This window comes from Carcharodon carcharias, chromosome 15, assembly GCF_017639515.1.
Source record: "Carcharodon carcharias isolate sCarCar2 chromosome 15, sCarCar2.pri, whole genome shotgun sequence".
NCBI lineage: Eukaryota > Metazoa > Chordata > Chondrichthyes > Lamniformes > Lamnidae > Carcharodon > Carcharodon carcharias.
The window spans coordinates 17110694-17127909 of NC_054481.1; the positions used below are offsets into that span (position 1 = coordinate 17110694).

Genomic DNA, 17216 nt, shown 5'->3' on the forward strand with positions numbered 1-17216 from the left:
TGGTGGAGTTTCACCTGGCACTTTGCACCAATCAGGGACAGGTCAGGAGAGACAGCTAACTGTGTTATATCTGAATTCTACCTCCCCACATTCCTATCACAACAGCCTGCATTTACATAATGCCTGTAATGTCATCACACATCCCAAAGTGCTTCAAGAGGAGCAATTATCGAACAGAATTTGACACACAGTCTCATAAGGCGATATTAGGATGGTGAGCAAAAGCTTGGACAAAGTGGTAGGTTTTAAGGAGCATCTTAAAGGAAGCGAGGTGGAGAGGTTTAGGGAGGGACTTCCAGAGCTTTTAGGGTCTAGACAGCTGAGGGCCTAGCTGCCAATTGGGAGCTACTAAAATCAGGGGTGCTCAAGGGGCCAGAATTGGAGAAGCGCAGAGATCTTTAGCAACGTTGGTGTCAGCCTTTGGAAAATATTTGGTCTGCAGTCTCAGTTACTTCCAAACGAAAGGAGAATTCCTGTTAGGAGACTCCATGCAGTAGGAGAAAGAGAGTAATTTTTCTTTATTCCTTCATGGGATGGGAGTGTCACTGGCAAGGTCAGCATTTGTTTCCCATCTCTAAATGCCGATGAGAGGGTGGTGGTGATCTGCCTCTTGAACCATTGAAGTCCATCTGATATGTGTGCACCCACAGTGCTGTTAGGGAGGGAGTTCCACGATTTTGATCCAGCAACAGTGAAGGGACAGAGCTATAGTTCTAAGTCAGGATGGTATGCGATTAGGAGGGGGTCTTGCAGGTGGTGGTGTTCCCATTTGCCTACTGTCCTTGTCCTTTTCAGTAGCAGAGGTCACAGGTTTAGAAGGTGTTGCTGAAGGAGCCTTGGTGAGTTGCTGCAGTGCATCTTGCCAATGGTGCACACTGCTGCTACTGTGCACAGCTGGTGGGGGGAGTGAATGTTTAAGGTGTTGTGCTGGGATGCCCACCAAATGGCCTGTTTTGTCCTGGATGGTGTCTAGCTTCTAAAGTGGGAGACCTTGGCCCAATAAGACAATGAGATACCTGAGCAGTGAAATTAAACGGGAGGGGATTAATCCATTATTTTTAGGTGAAATTTGAACTTTCCAATGATTGGTTTTCACTGGACTCAGATGAACCAGAAATAAGTTGTGTTCACATCTTTAATTGCCAAACAAAATAAAGTGATGTTCAGCTGAATAAAACATTTGTCCATAATTGTTTATCAGCATTGCTTCAAAGGTTAAACAAAGAGGTAACTGCCAAAATGAATTCAATCATGCTTTTTTCTCTTGTTGCAGGTCATCAGGGACATTTTGCTAATAGGTCATCGGCAAGCCTTTGCCTGGGTGGATGAATGGTGTGGTGAGTTAATCTAAACAATTATGATTGTTTTTAATATATATAAAGCAATAGCACATCATCAATATCTCTTAACCAGAGCTCTCTTGTATTGTGTATGTAAGTGGGAAAGGGAAAGGAAAGGAGTTTGGTTTCTTTGACAGATATATTAAGAGCTTTAGCACTATCGATGACAATAGTTCAAGGTGACCATTTTCCAATGAATCCCAACAGTAGCAATTTGACACTTTGGGTGACCTAGTGCCACACAGTAGTATATACCAGGTGATAGCGAGTCCACAATTAGATTTAAATCTTCCGTTCATCATTGACCTGAAACGTTGACTCTATAATCCCCACAGATGCTGTCTGACCTGCCGAGTATTTCCAGCATTTTCTGTTTTTATTTCGGATTTCCAGCATCTGCAGTATTTTGCTTTTTTAGATTTTATTTGGCATTGCACAAAATGCAGATATGCCCCTTCTGACTGAGAGCTGGCCCTGCACTCCGATAAGCAGGCTCCTACTGCATGTACGTCCACTCAAGTTGAATTCAATATTAACACTCAAGAGGAGTAACTTTTAATAATAGATATCATTCATGTTGGACCCGTGGATGCGTACGGTCTGTACTTGCTTCCAGCACTCTCATTGTAGCTACACATCATTCATATAATATCTGAAAGTTACATAATCCTCTGGAGGAGGAAATACTTGTCTGCCTCAAAGGCTATAAACTTATCTCGACAGTCAAATCGAAACAAGAAGGGGGAAATTCAATTTCCTAAAATCCTTCAGGCCATTTTTGCTGTGGAATCGAGCACTAATTTGAAAAGGACGGTATTTTTGCTGACAGCACTACCAAATTTTGTTTTGATGGGTCAACTGCGTGCGCTCCACTTTAATTGGAACACTTTCACAGCTTGATGGAATACAATGGAAAATAAACTAATGGCTTGTTGAGTGTTTGGCCTGCCTTTGCAAGCATTAAGGCGCAAGATATTCTGGTTTAGGTACTTAATTTGCAATAATCATATCATATACTTCATTGGTAAGTGTCAACTCAGAACTTGGGGGGAAAAAATACGGGGCTCTGGGGTCAGGACCCTGATGTCAGGTGCATTTCTGGGTCCCAACCCTACTTTGCTTCACTGCCTGATGTCTGAAGTGATTTTTAGCAAGCAGACCAATTAATGTTGTCCAATTAAGGATGGCAGGTTGGCGCGTAAGGCTGAAGGGCTAATAGGAGGCACTCCAGCACTGAGATTGGCAGCCCCACCGTCAGAGGTGGGTGCTGTCGATGTAGGTAGGAGAGCGAGAGGGGGCACCCCGAGGCTGAAGCAACAACCACCCCCCCACCCACCCTCACCTTCAGGAGTGGAAATGCCTCTAGAGGTGGGACAGTGGTAGGAGACCACCTGGTCAACTGGTGGTGGGAAATTGCAAGCCCGTCCTGCCTTCAGTCCCACCACCATGACCATTTGAAAATTCAGCCCAAAGATTTTGAGGTTCTAACCAAGGTTTATTGACTTGAAACATTGGACTGAATTTTACAGGGGCTGGTCAGGGGGGGGCATGTTGCTCTCCCCCGACAGAAAATTTTGAAAAGCCTGTCCTGCAGTGATAACATACCGGGAGTGGTCTGAACAGGGTGAGTGTTGGACTTCCACCCCTCAGTGGAAAGGAAGCCCCATTCTCGAGAGCTGCCTGCCAGTCTTATTGGCCAGCCACTCTAGCGGTCCCAATAGTGCCGCCACTCACTAGTGGGCACTGCTGGAACTGCAAGGAGGTCCTGGGAATACGATCATGGCATCCAAAACTGGGTAAGTCCTGGACTTTTAAGGCAGGGAGAGATTGGACCCCCTAGAAATGGGGTCGGGGGGGAGGTCTGGAGGTTAGGCAGGTAGACAACATGGTGGGGGAGGGGGTCCCCGATTGCACAGGGCAGGTGTACCCCACCCCTTACTCCCACCTTTTCACCGAGTTGATTTAAAAATCAGCTTTCTCACTCTTGCCCACCTTGCACTGTCCAGTGTGGCACTGGAGACAGATTAAGGCCCTTAAGTGGGCAATAACTGACCACCTTAAGGCCTCAGTAGACCTATGGTGGGTGGTCTAGTGGGCAGCCCCTGCCAAAAACACGCCCGGTGGGGGCTGTTAAACCCAGCCGTTAACTCTGTTTCTCTCTCCACCAATGCCTCCTGACCTACTGAATAACCCCCAACATCTTCTGTTCTCATTTAAAGAGTTCGAGGTGACTGGGTCCAGAGATGCTGACATAAAGCTATCCTCAGGTGCAATTTACCAGGACAACCAATTCCGAAAATAAATTACTTTAAGGAATTCTGACTAGCGGTGCTGCAGGTTAACCTGAGACATCACTAATGTTAATCAGAGCTAATTTCAGTTTTGGGGCTATTTTCCATTTCTGCTGGTCAACTTGCCCCTGCCAAAGAAATGAATGCAGTAGTTTGCAGTCTGCTGTGTATAGTGTGTGCTGCATCTCCTTTGATGGTTGTAGACTGGTGACCCTTGGAAAAATAAATGTATGGAGAGCAAACACATAGCTTACAGGAAGCCTCAGTTGCATGTAATGGTACCTATAGATCAGCAACAATTTGCATTTATATAGTGCCTTTTTATATAGTTAAATTCCCCTAGGTGCTTCACAGGAGCGATTATTTAACAAAATGTAATGTGGATTAACACGAGATACTTGGACAACTGACCAAAGGTTTGGTCAAAGATTCGGGCCAGAATTTTCCAGCCCCACTCTGGTGGGGTCAGCGAGCCACTGAAATGTCCATTCACATCGCTGGGATCAGAAGATCCCACCAGCGTGAGGGGCTGGAAAATTCCAGCCTCCGGTTTTACGGACTACCTTAATGGGGGTGCCAGGGTAATAACATAACTAGGAACAGGCATAGTCTTTTGGCCCCTCAACCCTGCTCCACCATTCAGTAAGATCATGATTGAACTTTTCCACTTTCCCTCCCTTTTCCCATGATTCCTTAATTCCTTTAGTCTTCAAAAATCTATCGTTCTCTGTCTTCCATATGCTCAATGACTGAGCATCTACAGCCTTCTGTCGTAGAGAGTTCCTAAGGTCCACAACTGTCTAAGTGAAGAAATTTTTCCTCACCTCAATCCCAAATGGCTAAGCCCTTATCCTGAGACTGTGCCCAAGTTCTAGACTCTCCAGCCAGGGGAAACAACCTCAATCTACCCTGCCCCACCATCTAAGAATTTTATATGTTTAAATGAGATCACCACCCGCTCTTTTAAAGTCCAAAAAATGTAGGCCCATTTTACTTGATCTTTCCTTGTAGGGCAACCTTCTCACCCCAGGAGGCTAAGGGAGGGAGGGGATTACAGAACTGAGTCCAGGCGGCTGAAGGCATGGCCGCCAGAGGGAGAGCGATGAAAATTGGGAACGCACAAGAGGCCACAATAATCAGCCAGCCCACCAAGTTCAGACACACCGGGACCAGGACCTTTGGTGCTCACTTCAGTTGCATGCCACCTGTCCTGTAACCTGGGCAACAGAGTTTGGGGATCAGGAAAGGCAGGCTCTCATTTTTTCCTTTGATTCCTTCCCCTCTTGGAGAAAAACAAGTAGTTGGGATGTGAAAGGAATCAATAATTGGTAAGGAATAAAAATCACGGATGCTTACAGCAATAAGGAGAATGTGATCTCAAATTAGCCCTAGTTGGCGGGACTTTCTGATAACCCCAGTGGTTATAAACGGCTTCAACCCTCTGTGTAGTTCTTGTTTATTAACAATGAAACTGACTTCATTTCTCCAAAAGATATAAATAATGCTGTGTCGTATAGCAATCCAGTGACAGCACTGATTGCCCTCAGACCACAGTGATCGAAACGACCTTATTAACACCTATTAATTTAGGCTATTTCAATGGTGCATTTCGGCTACCTGGACTGACAGCCATTGATTGCCTGCTGTTATGGGTCCCCTCTGCAGTATCTTTGAAAAGAGTGCCTCGTTTGGAGGCTCATGCCTTCTTTTAAGTTGTAGAGGGACTCCTTCTTGCCACCTTCCAGACAGAGTTGCCATCTCTGGTTGGATGTGTCACATCACATGAACTCCCACCTCCAACAACCCTACCCAATCAAAGAGCTCCTTTTCCCCATTGGCAGTATTCTTATCACAGATAAACCAAAGTGTCCAAAGAAAGGCGTGATTTTTTTTCAATACTCCCGTGACTTTTCTCCTAAGTTGTCTACAGTGGTCCCCGGGGCATTAATCTTTAATTTTTGGTCTAAACTGGAGGATTGGAAAGCCTACTCTTAGTTCTGTGCTCTGTAATCTTCCGTGCCTGACAGCTGCAGGAGCATTATTTACGTGCGTGTACAAGTTTGCACATCCACAACTGTTAAGAGCTGCTTGTTCCTGGTTGCCCTTTCTTCTCTGGCTTAGGAAGCCTCCATGTGGCAGTCGGTTTGAAAACTGAGCTCTGAAGAAAGGTCGAACAGTCTCAAAACGTTAACTCTGTTTTTCTCTCCATGGATGCTGTTAGACCTGCTCACTTTTTCCAGCTGTTTCTGTTTTTGTTGTGATTGACAAGACCATATTTTTTTTTTGTGCAGAGAAGGTGGCAATTGGCCATCTTGATTGTAGCAATGGTTTGTACAACAATGTGGCTTACTGGCTCCATTTTGCAGGGCACCAGGAGTTAACCATGATGTGGACTAGAGTCATGTGTAGATTGGACCAGATAAGATTGGAAAATTTTCTTCCCCGTTAGACATTAGTGAACCAATTGGGTTTTTACTATAGCCCAGCAGCCTTCATTATCACCTTTTACCTAAATCCATCCCACCGATTGCCAGGCTAATTGAATTTAATTTCATCAATCTAGTCCAGGACCATAACCATGAACTTGTCCACCTTCCAGGTACAATAGCATTTTGCACAGCCCCCAACAAGAATGGCTTTCTAACATGATCAGGCACACAGGACTTTACAGTGTGATGTACAATGAATGCAGGCCAAGTAGCAGGGAGAAGGAGAAAGGAGTCGGGTGGTGTCAAAGAACAAAGAGACAACTTGAGGTGTTTTGAAAGTAGAGGGAAACACAGCTATCTCAAGTTGTGGGAGGCGATGCCATAGTGTTGTTGCCACTCATTGTGTTATTATAATCTGGAGACCCGATGCCATAGTGTTGTTGTCATTTATTGTGTTATTGTATTCCGGAGACCCAGGGTAATGCTCTGGGGACCTGGGTTCAAATCCCACCACAGCAAACGATGAAATTTGAATTCAATAAAAATCTGGAATTAAAAGTCTAATGATGACCTTGAAACCATTGTTGTAAAAACCCACCTGGTTCATCAATGTCCTTTAGGGAAGGAAATCTGCCGCCCTTACTTGGTCTGGCCTACACGTGACTCCAGACCCACAACAATGTGGTTATCTCTTAACTGCCCTCTGAAATGGCCTAGCAAGCCACTCAGTTGTATCAATCCACTGAAAAGCCTAAATGGAACTGGACGGACTGCCTGGCATCGGCCTAGGCAACAGAAATGACAACAGCACACCGAGCCTGCGAAGTCCTCCTGACTAACATCTCGGGGCTAGTGTCAAAATTGAGAGAACTGTCTCACAGGCTAGTTGAGCATCAGCCTGACATAGCCATCACAGTAGCAGCAGTGTGTACCATATATAATATGCACCGCAGGAACACACCCAGCTTCCTTAGACAGCACCTTCCAAACACATAACCACTGCCATCTAGAAAGAAAAGGGCAGCAGACAGACACTCCCCATCCTGACTCGGAAATATATCACTGTTCCTTTACTGTTGCCAGGTCAAAATCCTGGAACTTCCTTCCCAACGGCACTGGGTGGACCTACACATGGACTGCAGCAGTTCAAGAAGGCAGCTCACCACCACCTTCTCAAGGGCAACTAGGAATGGGCAGTAAATGATGGCCTAGCCAGTGACGCCCACATCCCATGAATGAATAAAAAAAATGAACAGAGACAACTTGTGGTGTTTTGAAAGCAGAGGGAAGCACAGCTATTTTAAGTTGTGAAGAAGACATAAGGAGCAAAACTGTGAGGAGGACATAAGGAATCTGCAAAGGGACATAAGTTAAATGAATGGGCAAAAATTTGTCGGAGGGAGTAAAATGTGGGAAAATGTGAACTTGTGCACTTTGGCAGGAAGAATAGGAAAGCATAATACCATTTAAATAGGAGAGATTGCAGATCTCTGACATATTGAGGGATCTGTCCTGGTACATGAATCACAAAAAATTAGTATGCAGATGCAGCAAGTGATTCGGAAGGCAAATGGAACATTGTCATTTATTGCAAGAGGAATGGAATATAAAAGTAGGGATATTTTGCTATAGTTGAACAGGGCGTTGATGAGACCACATCTAGAGCACTGTATACAGTTTTGGTCTCCTTATTTAAGAAAGGATATAAATGTGTTAGAAGCAGTTCAGAGAAGGTTCACTCAACTTATATGTGGGATGGGGATGGTAATCTTACAAGGAAAGGTTAGACAGACTGCGCCTGGCTCCATTGTAGCTTAGAAGAATGAGAGGTGATCTTACTGAAACATACAAAATCCTGAGGCGACTTGACACAATGCATGCTGAAAGGGTGTTTCCCCTTATGGGAGAGACTAGAACTAGGGGGGCACAGTTTAACGTTTAAATATTTAAGATGGGGATAAGAATTCATTTTTCCTGAGGGTCGTGCACCTTTAAATTCTCTTCCCCTGAGAGCGGTGGAGACAGGGTCATTGAATATTTTTAAAGCAGAGCTAGATAGACTCCTGACTAACATGGGAGTCGAATGTTATTGGGGGTAGGTAAGAATGTGGAGCTGAGGTTACAATCAGATCAGCCATGACCTTATTCAATGGCAGAGCAGGCTCGAGGGGCCAAGTGGCCTACTCCTGCTCCTAATGCATATGTATCTTCTGTTTCCTGGCAGTAAAAACTGGATCAGAGGCAAACATCTGTTTTTGAACAAAAATAAAAATACCTGGAAAAACTCAGCAGGTCTGGCAGCATCTGCGGAGAGGAACACAGTTAACGTTTCGAGTCCGTATGACTCTTCAACAGAACCTCTCTCTGTGTTCCTCTCTGCAGATGCTGCCAGACCAGCTGAGTTTTTCAGGTATTTTTATTTTTGTTTTGGATTTCCAGCATCCGCAGTTTTTTGCTTTTATCTGTTTTTGAAACAGTGCTTGCATTGCCCAATTACTCTAATAGGCAGATTTACACCATCCAACCGGCAATCAGTAGCCTACTGAGGCTGTTATTACTGGTTGCATTCGACCAGGTTCTCATGAGTTTTTTAAACATCATTGCAGTGCAATGAATTGTGTGCTCATCATATGAGGTGTCTTCAGTAGGAGAAATATTTGCATTAGTCCTGGTAAAAACGACTGTAGTTAGTTAGTTGCTTTCAAGCTTAAGATATTCTAGTTGCTGGTCTGAAATCTGAATCTACCTGAAGAGTTTAAAAATAAGAGGAATCCAATTTAAGACTGAGACAAGGAGAATTTTTTTCTCTGCGGGTCATGAGCCTATGGAACCCTCTTTCCCAGAGAGTGATAGAGGCAGGGTCATTGAATATTTTTAATGCAGATGTAGATTGATTCCCTTGTTGGTCAAGAATCTAAGGGTATAGGGAGTAGACAAGAAAGTGGCATTGAGGCCATAATCAGATCAGCCATGATCTTACTGAATGGTGGAGCAGGCTCGAGGGGTCAAATGGGCCTACTCATGCTCCTAATTTGTACATCTGTGTGGAAATTGCCTTTTTGTTTTTAAAAAAAACTTTCTCTTTGTTCAGAATATTCTCTGCTATTTGCCTTCTAGCAAATTAAATGACACATCGCATCATGGGAGTGTTGTTCCTACTGCAACAAGTTAAATCTGATTAAGGTGCAATTTCCACTGTGTAGCTTGGCTACAGGACATAAGATAAGAGAAGTGAAAATCTATGGGCTTTCCATCGCACTCCAACGAGAAACCAAGGTCAAAAGAGAGGCTTGGGAAGGGGTGTACCACCTTCATGTACATCTATTTGTTAAGTTAGCCATTTGTTTACAAAGCTATAAATAAGCATTATCACATTATTTGTGCACAGTGTTGCCATGAATAGAATGTTGTACAGCTCCTGCCCCTCAGAGTGTGTTAACAAAAATTAGTCAAACACTTTTTTTGCTTGTGACTGCTTTAAAGTGCAATACCCCCAGCCTTTGGCTCTTTCTCCACTTGCTCAATCTGACTGAGGTTAAACCGAACTGCACTTGACGACAAAGCAAAATTTAAGAAAAGGGCTCGGATCCAGATCACTGAAACTATTTACGGAAAAAAAGAAATTGTATCTTATGGCACTTTAAATATTTAACTGGCTGTAAAGTGCTTTGGGACGACCTGAGGTCATGAAAGATGCATCCACTCAGCTATGTGGAAAGTTGCCCAGGTATGTCCTGTACACAAAAAGCAGGACAAATCCAATCCAGCCAATTACCGCCCCATCAGTCTACTCTCGAACATGTAAAGTAATGGAAGGGGTCATCAACAATGCTATCAAGCCGCATTTGCTTAGCAATAACCGCTCACTGACACTCAGTTTGGGTTCCACCAGGGCCACACAGCACCTGACCTCATTACAGCCTTGGTTCAAACGTAGGCAAAAGAGCTGAACTCTCGAGGTGAGATTGACTGCCCTTAACATCAAGGCTGCATTTGACCAAGTGTGGCATCAAGGAGCCCCAGCAAAACTGGAGTCAATGGGAATCTGGGGGAAAACACTCTGCTGGTTGGAGTCATACCTAGCGCAAAGGAAGATGGTTGTGGTTGTTGGAGGTCAGTCATCTCAGCTCCAGGGCATCACTGCAGGAGTTCCTCAGGGTAGTGTCCTAGGACCAATCATCTTCAGTTGCTTCATCAATGACCTTCCTTCTATCATAAGGTCAGAAGTGGGGATGCTCGCTGATGATTGCACAATGTTCAGCACCATTCGCAACTCCTCAGATACTGAAGCAGTCCACGTCCAAATGCAGCAAGGCCTGGGCAATGTCTAGGCTTGGGCTGACAAGTGGCAAGTAACATTTGTGCCATACAAGTGTTGGGCAATGCCCATCTCCAACAAGAGAATTTAATCGTCACCCCTTGATGTTCAATGGCATTACCATCACTTAATCCCCCACTATCAATATCCTGGGAGTTACCATTGACCAAAAATGAACTGGACTAGCCAGATAAATACTGTGGCTACAAGAGCAGGTCAGAGGCTGGGAATTGTGCAATGAGTAACTCACCTCCTGACTCCCCAAAGCCTGTCCACCATCTACAAGGCACAAGTCAGGAGTGTGATGGAATACTCCCCACTTGCCTGGATGAGTGCAGCTTCCACAATGTTCAAGAAGCTTGACATTGTCCAGGACAAAGCAGCCCGTTTGATTGGCACCACATCCACAAACAACCTCCACCACCAACGCACAGTAGCAGCAGTGTGTACCCACCTACAAGATGCATTGCAGAAATTCACCAAGGCTCCTTCAACAGCACCTTCCAAACCCATGATCACTACCAGCTAGAAAGACTAGTGCAGCAGATAGGTGAGAACGCCATCACCTGGAATTTCCCGTTCAAGTCACTCACCATCCTGACATGGAAATATATCGCCGTTCTTCACTGTCGCTGGGTCAAAATCCTGGAACTCCCTCCCTAACAGCACTGTGGGTGTACCTACACCACATGGACTGCAGCGGTTCAAGAAGGCAGTTCACCACCACCTTTTCAAGGGCAACTAGGGATGGGCAATAAATGCTGACCCAGCCAGTGAAGCCCACATCCCGTGAATGAATAAAAATAAAAGTATTTTTTCCTTTACCCTATCACATTCTCTATTTGTTCCAAAGCTAATAAACTATTTCTAAAGTGTAGTCATCATTATGTAGGCAAAAGTTAAGGTTGATTTATGAACAGCAAGGCCTCACATATGGCAAATGGACAAATGGCAGCTTTGCTTGGGGGAGGAATGTTGGCCAGGACATCAGTAGGACTCCCTGTGCTTCTTTGAATCGTGCCTTGGGATCTTTTGCACTCGAGGAGGCAGGTAAACATTGGCCCACTATCTGAAAGAGGGCACCTCTGACAGTATTCCCTTAGTGTCGGTGTCAGTCTACATGATGTGCTTAAGTCCTGACAGTGGAGTTAAGCTCTGTTGAATTGCACAAAAAAACTCCCTGGCTAAAAGTACCAGCATGCTGAAATTTAATCAATGATAATGGGAAAATTATTTGTTCTGAGCATCAAGAATAAACATCAGCCTATGGCAGTGAACCGTGTTTTTCCCCCAGTTAGCAGCTAGTAGGCACCCTGTAAATGGTGGTGAGGGCCAATTCATTATTGCATGCTCCTGCAGGGGAACTGCAGTTTAGTGAAGCTGTCACTGTGGTATTGTAGCCCTATCACCAAACCAACATTGCAATTGCAAGAAGCTGCCTATTGGGAGTTTGGCATCGGTGAATGTTCAGTTTATGTACCTTTATGTTCAGTTTAAATGGAACACTTGTTTTATATTTTTGACACATCCATTTCTGACTTCTGAAGTTAATTTTTTTAAGACCGTTGAGAAGATTAATCAAATTTCACAATCTATATGTCTTTCATAGGCTATTTTTCAAAGGCACCCACTCAGTTCAGCACACAGTGAGGAAGATGCTCACTGCCTAACCCATACAAAGCTTTGACATTTCAATTTTCGAAACCATTTCACAACCTGTCTTAGCAGATTGGACAAATGGGGTTGCTTTTTAACCTGTTCTTATGCTATTGGTGACCCAGGCATAGGACACCAGAAACGTTGGCCAGGATTTTCCACGTGTTCGGTGGCGAGATTGGAGAATCTCGCGAGAAAACCCCAGGCGGGGTTTCCTGGCAACCCAGGAAGCGATTGTCCCTTCCGCCCCATCCCCCATCCCCCACCCCCCACCCTCCAATCAATGGCAGGCCGCGTTTCCCACCTTTGAATATCAGGGAGTAAGTTTGAATGTATTTGCATCTTACTATTGTGGCCACGCCCTGGAATCACCCCCCCATGAGGGTGATTAGGGGAGGCAGTAGCGTAGTGGTATTATCACTGGACTCGATACCCAGGGTAATTCTCTGGGGACCTGGGTTCAAATCCCACCATGGCAGCTCCGTGCCTCGGGGGGATTGCCGTATTCTGTCACACGCATCCGTGAAAGAGCCCAGGCTCCGACCCTCCCTCCTCCGCCCTCTCCCCCCCCCACCCCACCCAGCCTGCACAGGTAGTGTCGAGCGCTTCCAGCTGTGTGTTACAATGGGAGGGCCTTAATCGGCCCGCCCATGTAAAATGGCAGCGCGCAGCCAATCGCTGGCGGTGACCAGCTCTGCGCCCGCTCACGCCCAGCCCGCCCGCCATAGGAAAAATCCAGGCCCGAGTGTTTACTGAGCCCATGGGTCCAAGCCGGGGGGAAGGTGGGAAACCTGGTGCCTCTTTAGCGCAGTGGCACACTCGTGTAACGGAGGAGGGAGCACGTTGAGTAGCCAATAGCAGGTCGCAGTGTTTTTCTTTGTGGGTTCAGGTAGAGAACTAGTCCTCTCAAGGTCTAGTTCCAATAAGCGGCACATTGCTCAGTACAAGACTCGCCTGCTGACACTGCAAAGGGGGAATTAGCAGCAGGCCCAAGACTCGAGTTTACAGAGGCAAGTTTGGCTCCTGCCTTTTATCCACAGGAGTGCTGGTCACCTATTGGCTCACCTGAAAATCGGGTTGGGGGTTGATTTGTAAGAAACGCTCAGCTGAGTCCCTTTTTCCCAGAGCAAAGGGTAGAGGCGGGGTGGGGGGGGGTCGAAAATCATTCCCAGTGGCAAAGTGGAAATTAGGGACTTAGCGGAATGGGTCAATATAACACTTGACGGGAGTAGAGAGGAAGAAGCGGTTCCCACTGGCAGAAGGGACGAGAACCACTGGAAATATTGTAAAGCGATTGGCTAAAAAATCAAAGGCGACATGTGGGGAATACAGTTTTTTTTAATGCAGCGAGTGGTTATGATCTGAAACGCTCTGCCTGAAAGGGTGATGGAGGCAGATTCCATTGTGCTTTCAAAAGAGAGTTGAATAAGCACCTGAAGAGGAAGAATTTGCAGGTCTACAGGAGCGAGCATCAGGGGGTGGGGGTGATGGAGAGGTGGGAAGAGCCAGATTGTTCTTGCAGCGAGCCAGCACGGTGTCAATGGGCCGAATAGCCCCTCCTTCTGTACTGTAACCATTCTATAATATGATATGCCCTACCATTTTGTGGTAACTTATTTCACTGCACACAGGTGGAGGTTAGAAGACGATTTTGATGATTTTTAGCTTGATAGTTAAACTCGGTGAGTGTTCCTGCGAATTGGCCATCCAGTGAGGTCATAAGTGACAACTCACCTCTCCACAGATATCTTCACGAGTCCAGCCCAAAGCCATTTCATTCAGGTACTGACAAAGCTAAACCATCATTACAATTAATGACTGCCAGTCAGCAGAGGCTTGATGCAGCTCGTGGGCAGGTTTCATCTGAGAGTTATATGGGCAGTGCTTTCACAGAGAATCTGATTGTCAGTGCCCAGTCTGTCTGTGTCTGTTCAGTGTTGTTTCTCCATAGACCGCTTTGCACTACCAATTAGCACACAGGAGGCTTTGGGGAAAGAGTCCGTATTGGGCTCAATTGGTTACTCTCCGGTTCAACTCTCCCTTTATAAATACCTGGAGGTTTCCTTCTGCTAGTCACAGAAGACTATGATATTCCACCATGCAAGGTTATAATGCACCAGGATAGCAGGAATCCTGCTTGGGGTGGGGGGGGATGGGGGGGGGGGGGGGGGGGGGGGGGGGGGGGGGGGGGGGGTGGGGGGGGAGATTGAAGTGGGGGGGCAGGGGGGCATTTTCAGGTCTCAACCCTGTGGAAACAGTGGCTGTGGGGGGTGTCAGCTAGGGTGGGATAGTACCCACTAAAATATGATGGGCAATGACCCTCTTCCCCTTTTATCACTATGGAAACAACACTGTTTCCCCCAGGCCTACTGCTAGGCAAGTGGAGCAGTCCTCCTGTGTCAGGGTCGTTAACAATGCTGCTTAGTGCCCTGTGGTGCACATTGGAGCTGGGCTGCCAGTTTTGGATTGAACTGGGTAGCGTTGGCACTCTGAGCTCTCTGACTGGCATCAGCTGGTGGCCAGAGGACCCCGATAGTTGGTGCATCATTGTTTCTGTGGGGCTGGGGGAGGAGCAGCAGATCCCTTCTCCAGGCTCCACAGAATCAGCCTAGGCCCAACTACCACAAAGTCCACCACCACCCCCCCAACCAACACGTGTCAGAAGTAAGGTTGCCAACTGCCCCCAGGGGCTGCCCTGGAGTCTCCGGGAATTAAAGATTAATAACTGTGACACTGCTGGGAGCAAACCATGTAGAAAAACCTTTGGGGCATTTGAAGAAAATTATGTTTTGCTCATTTACTTTGAACTTAGCAATATTGGTGATGGGAAACCCAGCTGTTTGGGCAAGGTGATTGGGAGGTCATGTACAAAGCCTCCAGACACGCATCCAAATAGTTGGTAACTATAAGTGTCCTACCAAGAAATAGGTGACTCATTCCTCCCATCTGAGCTCAATTTCTGAAAACATCCCTTGGAAGAGCTTGAGTAAATCTCCATTTCACTTTTTGCACCCTTTCAAATGCTGGTACTATGCTTGCAGTGGACTTAGTAAGCAATGATTGTGGCCGCATCTAGAATTCAAGAATTCAGTGGTACGAGAAGTGATGATTGTACTGATGTTACAGCACGCTGCATCACCATGACAACAAGGCTGTTGTAATAAGACTGGGAAAAAAAATGACAGCTTCAGTCAGGAATGTTCCATTGCATTTTCAGTAATGGCTGGTTGAGATATGTACCTCCAACTCCTGCCCCCCTGCGCCCCACAACCCAAAGTTGGACACCATACATCATCCCATCCTTCATTAGTGTTGTCCAAAGTCCTAATTATATATTTTATGAGCATTGTTTCCGTACTGGGAAAGACTGAAGTTACATCAAAACAAGATCACTACTTGGGGGTGAACTGGTGGTTTATAATAACCTTTTCCCATCAGAGAGGTAGCACCAAGAGAGGCAGAAAATGACAGGAGGAGTGTGAAATGCCAAGGAAATAATTTGCACATTTTGATGTCAGAGCATTCAGAAAATTAGGATCTGAATGTCAAATCCTCATCTATAAGACACGAGTAAGGAGTGTGATGGAATACTCTTCACTTGCCTGGATGAGTGCAGCATAACACTCGAAGCTTGACACCGTCCAGGACAAAGCAGCCCACTTGATTGGCACCACATCCACAAACAATCCCTTCCTCCACCACCGACACACAGTGGCAGCAGTGTGTACCATCTACAAGATGCACTGCAGGAATTCACCAAGACTCCTTAGACAGCACCTTCCAAACCTACAGCCACTGCCATCTAGAAGGACAAGGGCAGCAGATAGATGGGAACACCACCACCTGGAACTTTCCCTTCAAGTCACTCACCATCCTGACTTGGAAATATATCGCCATTCCTTCATTGTCACTGGGTCAAAATCCTGGAACTCCCTTCCTAACAGCACTGTGGGTGCACCCACACCACATGGACTGCAGCAGCTCATGGGGGCAGCTCACCACCACCTTCTCAAGGGCAACTAGGGATGGGCAATAAATGCTGGCCCAGCCAGCGAAGCCCACATTCCCGTGAATGAATTTTTAAAAATTTAAAACACAGATTCACGTTTGTTAGTTCCGTTACCTTTGAGCATGATTCAGCGAAGGAAATAGAAAACCAAAATTCTCACAACTGAATCCTTCCCTGATGCTTCATCACCTCTTGTTATGATTGGAATTGTTTTAGCTCTGGTATAACAGAAAGACTGCCTGTTGCCATTTACTTCCTGATAGCGGGAGGAAAATGCACTAACGAGATGTCACACTGCACAGCTCACAATACTGGAAGTATTAGCTTTGTTGCTTTTTTGTGGTTGGACTGAAACCCTTATATAAGCTTGTAAAACATTACTTTATGGGACTTTGAGGACCTTGCATAAATTCACTTCATCAGTCTTGCAGCATGACAGACCAAATGTTGGCCTTAGTCACAACTCATAAGCATTATTCAAGTCTTCTGATTGTACAAGAGCAAGCAATTATGTTCATGCCGATGGAAGGACAGGTTTCTCTGTATCAGCTTGCAATTAAGTGTGCGTTTGGAATTCACTGGAAAATGGCACTGGAACCTTTTGAGAGCTCTGGTTAAAGTGAGTTAGGTTAGCAAAAAAATAGAATTGTTCTGAGGTTGCTTTGTGATACGCATTGCAGCATATTCTTATTAATTCTCAGATCCCCTGTAGATCTACTGTAATTAAAATTGTGGTTTATATTGTCTCCTGTCAAACCGTTCTGGCAAATGAAGCAAAGCTCTTAACATTCTCTGCTGCTAATCGCTCACTTGCACTAAAATGCCAGAGATCTGATTGTTAGCTCCTGTCAAAATATTCTACAGGAGTATTGAATGAACAAATCATATTGCTGCCCCATTTTTTTGGATGTGGCATTTCCCCTGAGATCTTGAAATAACTATGATTGTCACCCGTGCTTTCCTTTCCTAACCTCTACTAACAAGAGCGCTTGATCATCTTGACAGTAGTCCCAAAATGGGCACTGTGGAGGTAAGCCCACGAGATCTGATGTTCGCACTGTTTCCATTAAAATTTTTGGGTTTCTCTGCTTGAAACGACACTGGAGTTAACAGACTTCCATCCTGACTGAAACAAATTCTGTCAAGCGCTGCAGCCCTGCCTCTCTTATTGCA

General features: G+C 45.6%; 1 protein-coding gene across 7 annotated transcripts in view; it reads left to right on the forward strand.

Moving 5' to 3' along the window:
* LOC121288121 (cytoplasmic phosphatidylinositol transfer protein 1-like) overlaps positions 1-17216 on the forward strand; it is a 196020-nt gene that overhangs the window by 153879 nt on the left and 24925 nt on the right. For all 7 annotated transcript variants that reach the window (XM_041206470.1, XM_041206474.1, XM_041206473.1 and 4 more), the window contains one exon: positions 1274-1337. In XM_041206470.1, the coding sequence (XP_041062404.1) occupies positions 1274-1337 (64 nt within the window). The remainder of the gene's footprint in view (positions 1-1273; positions 1338-17216) is intronic.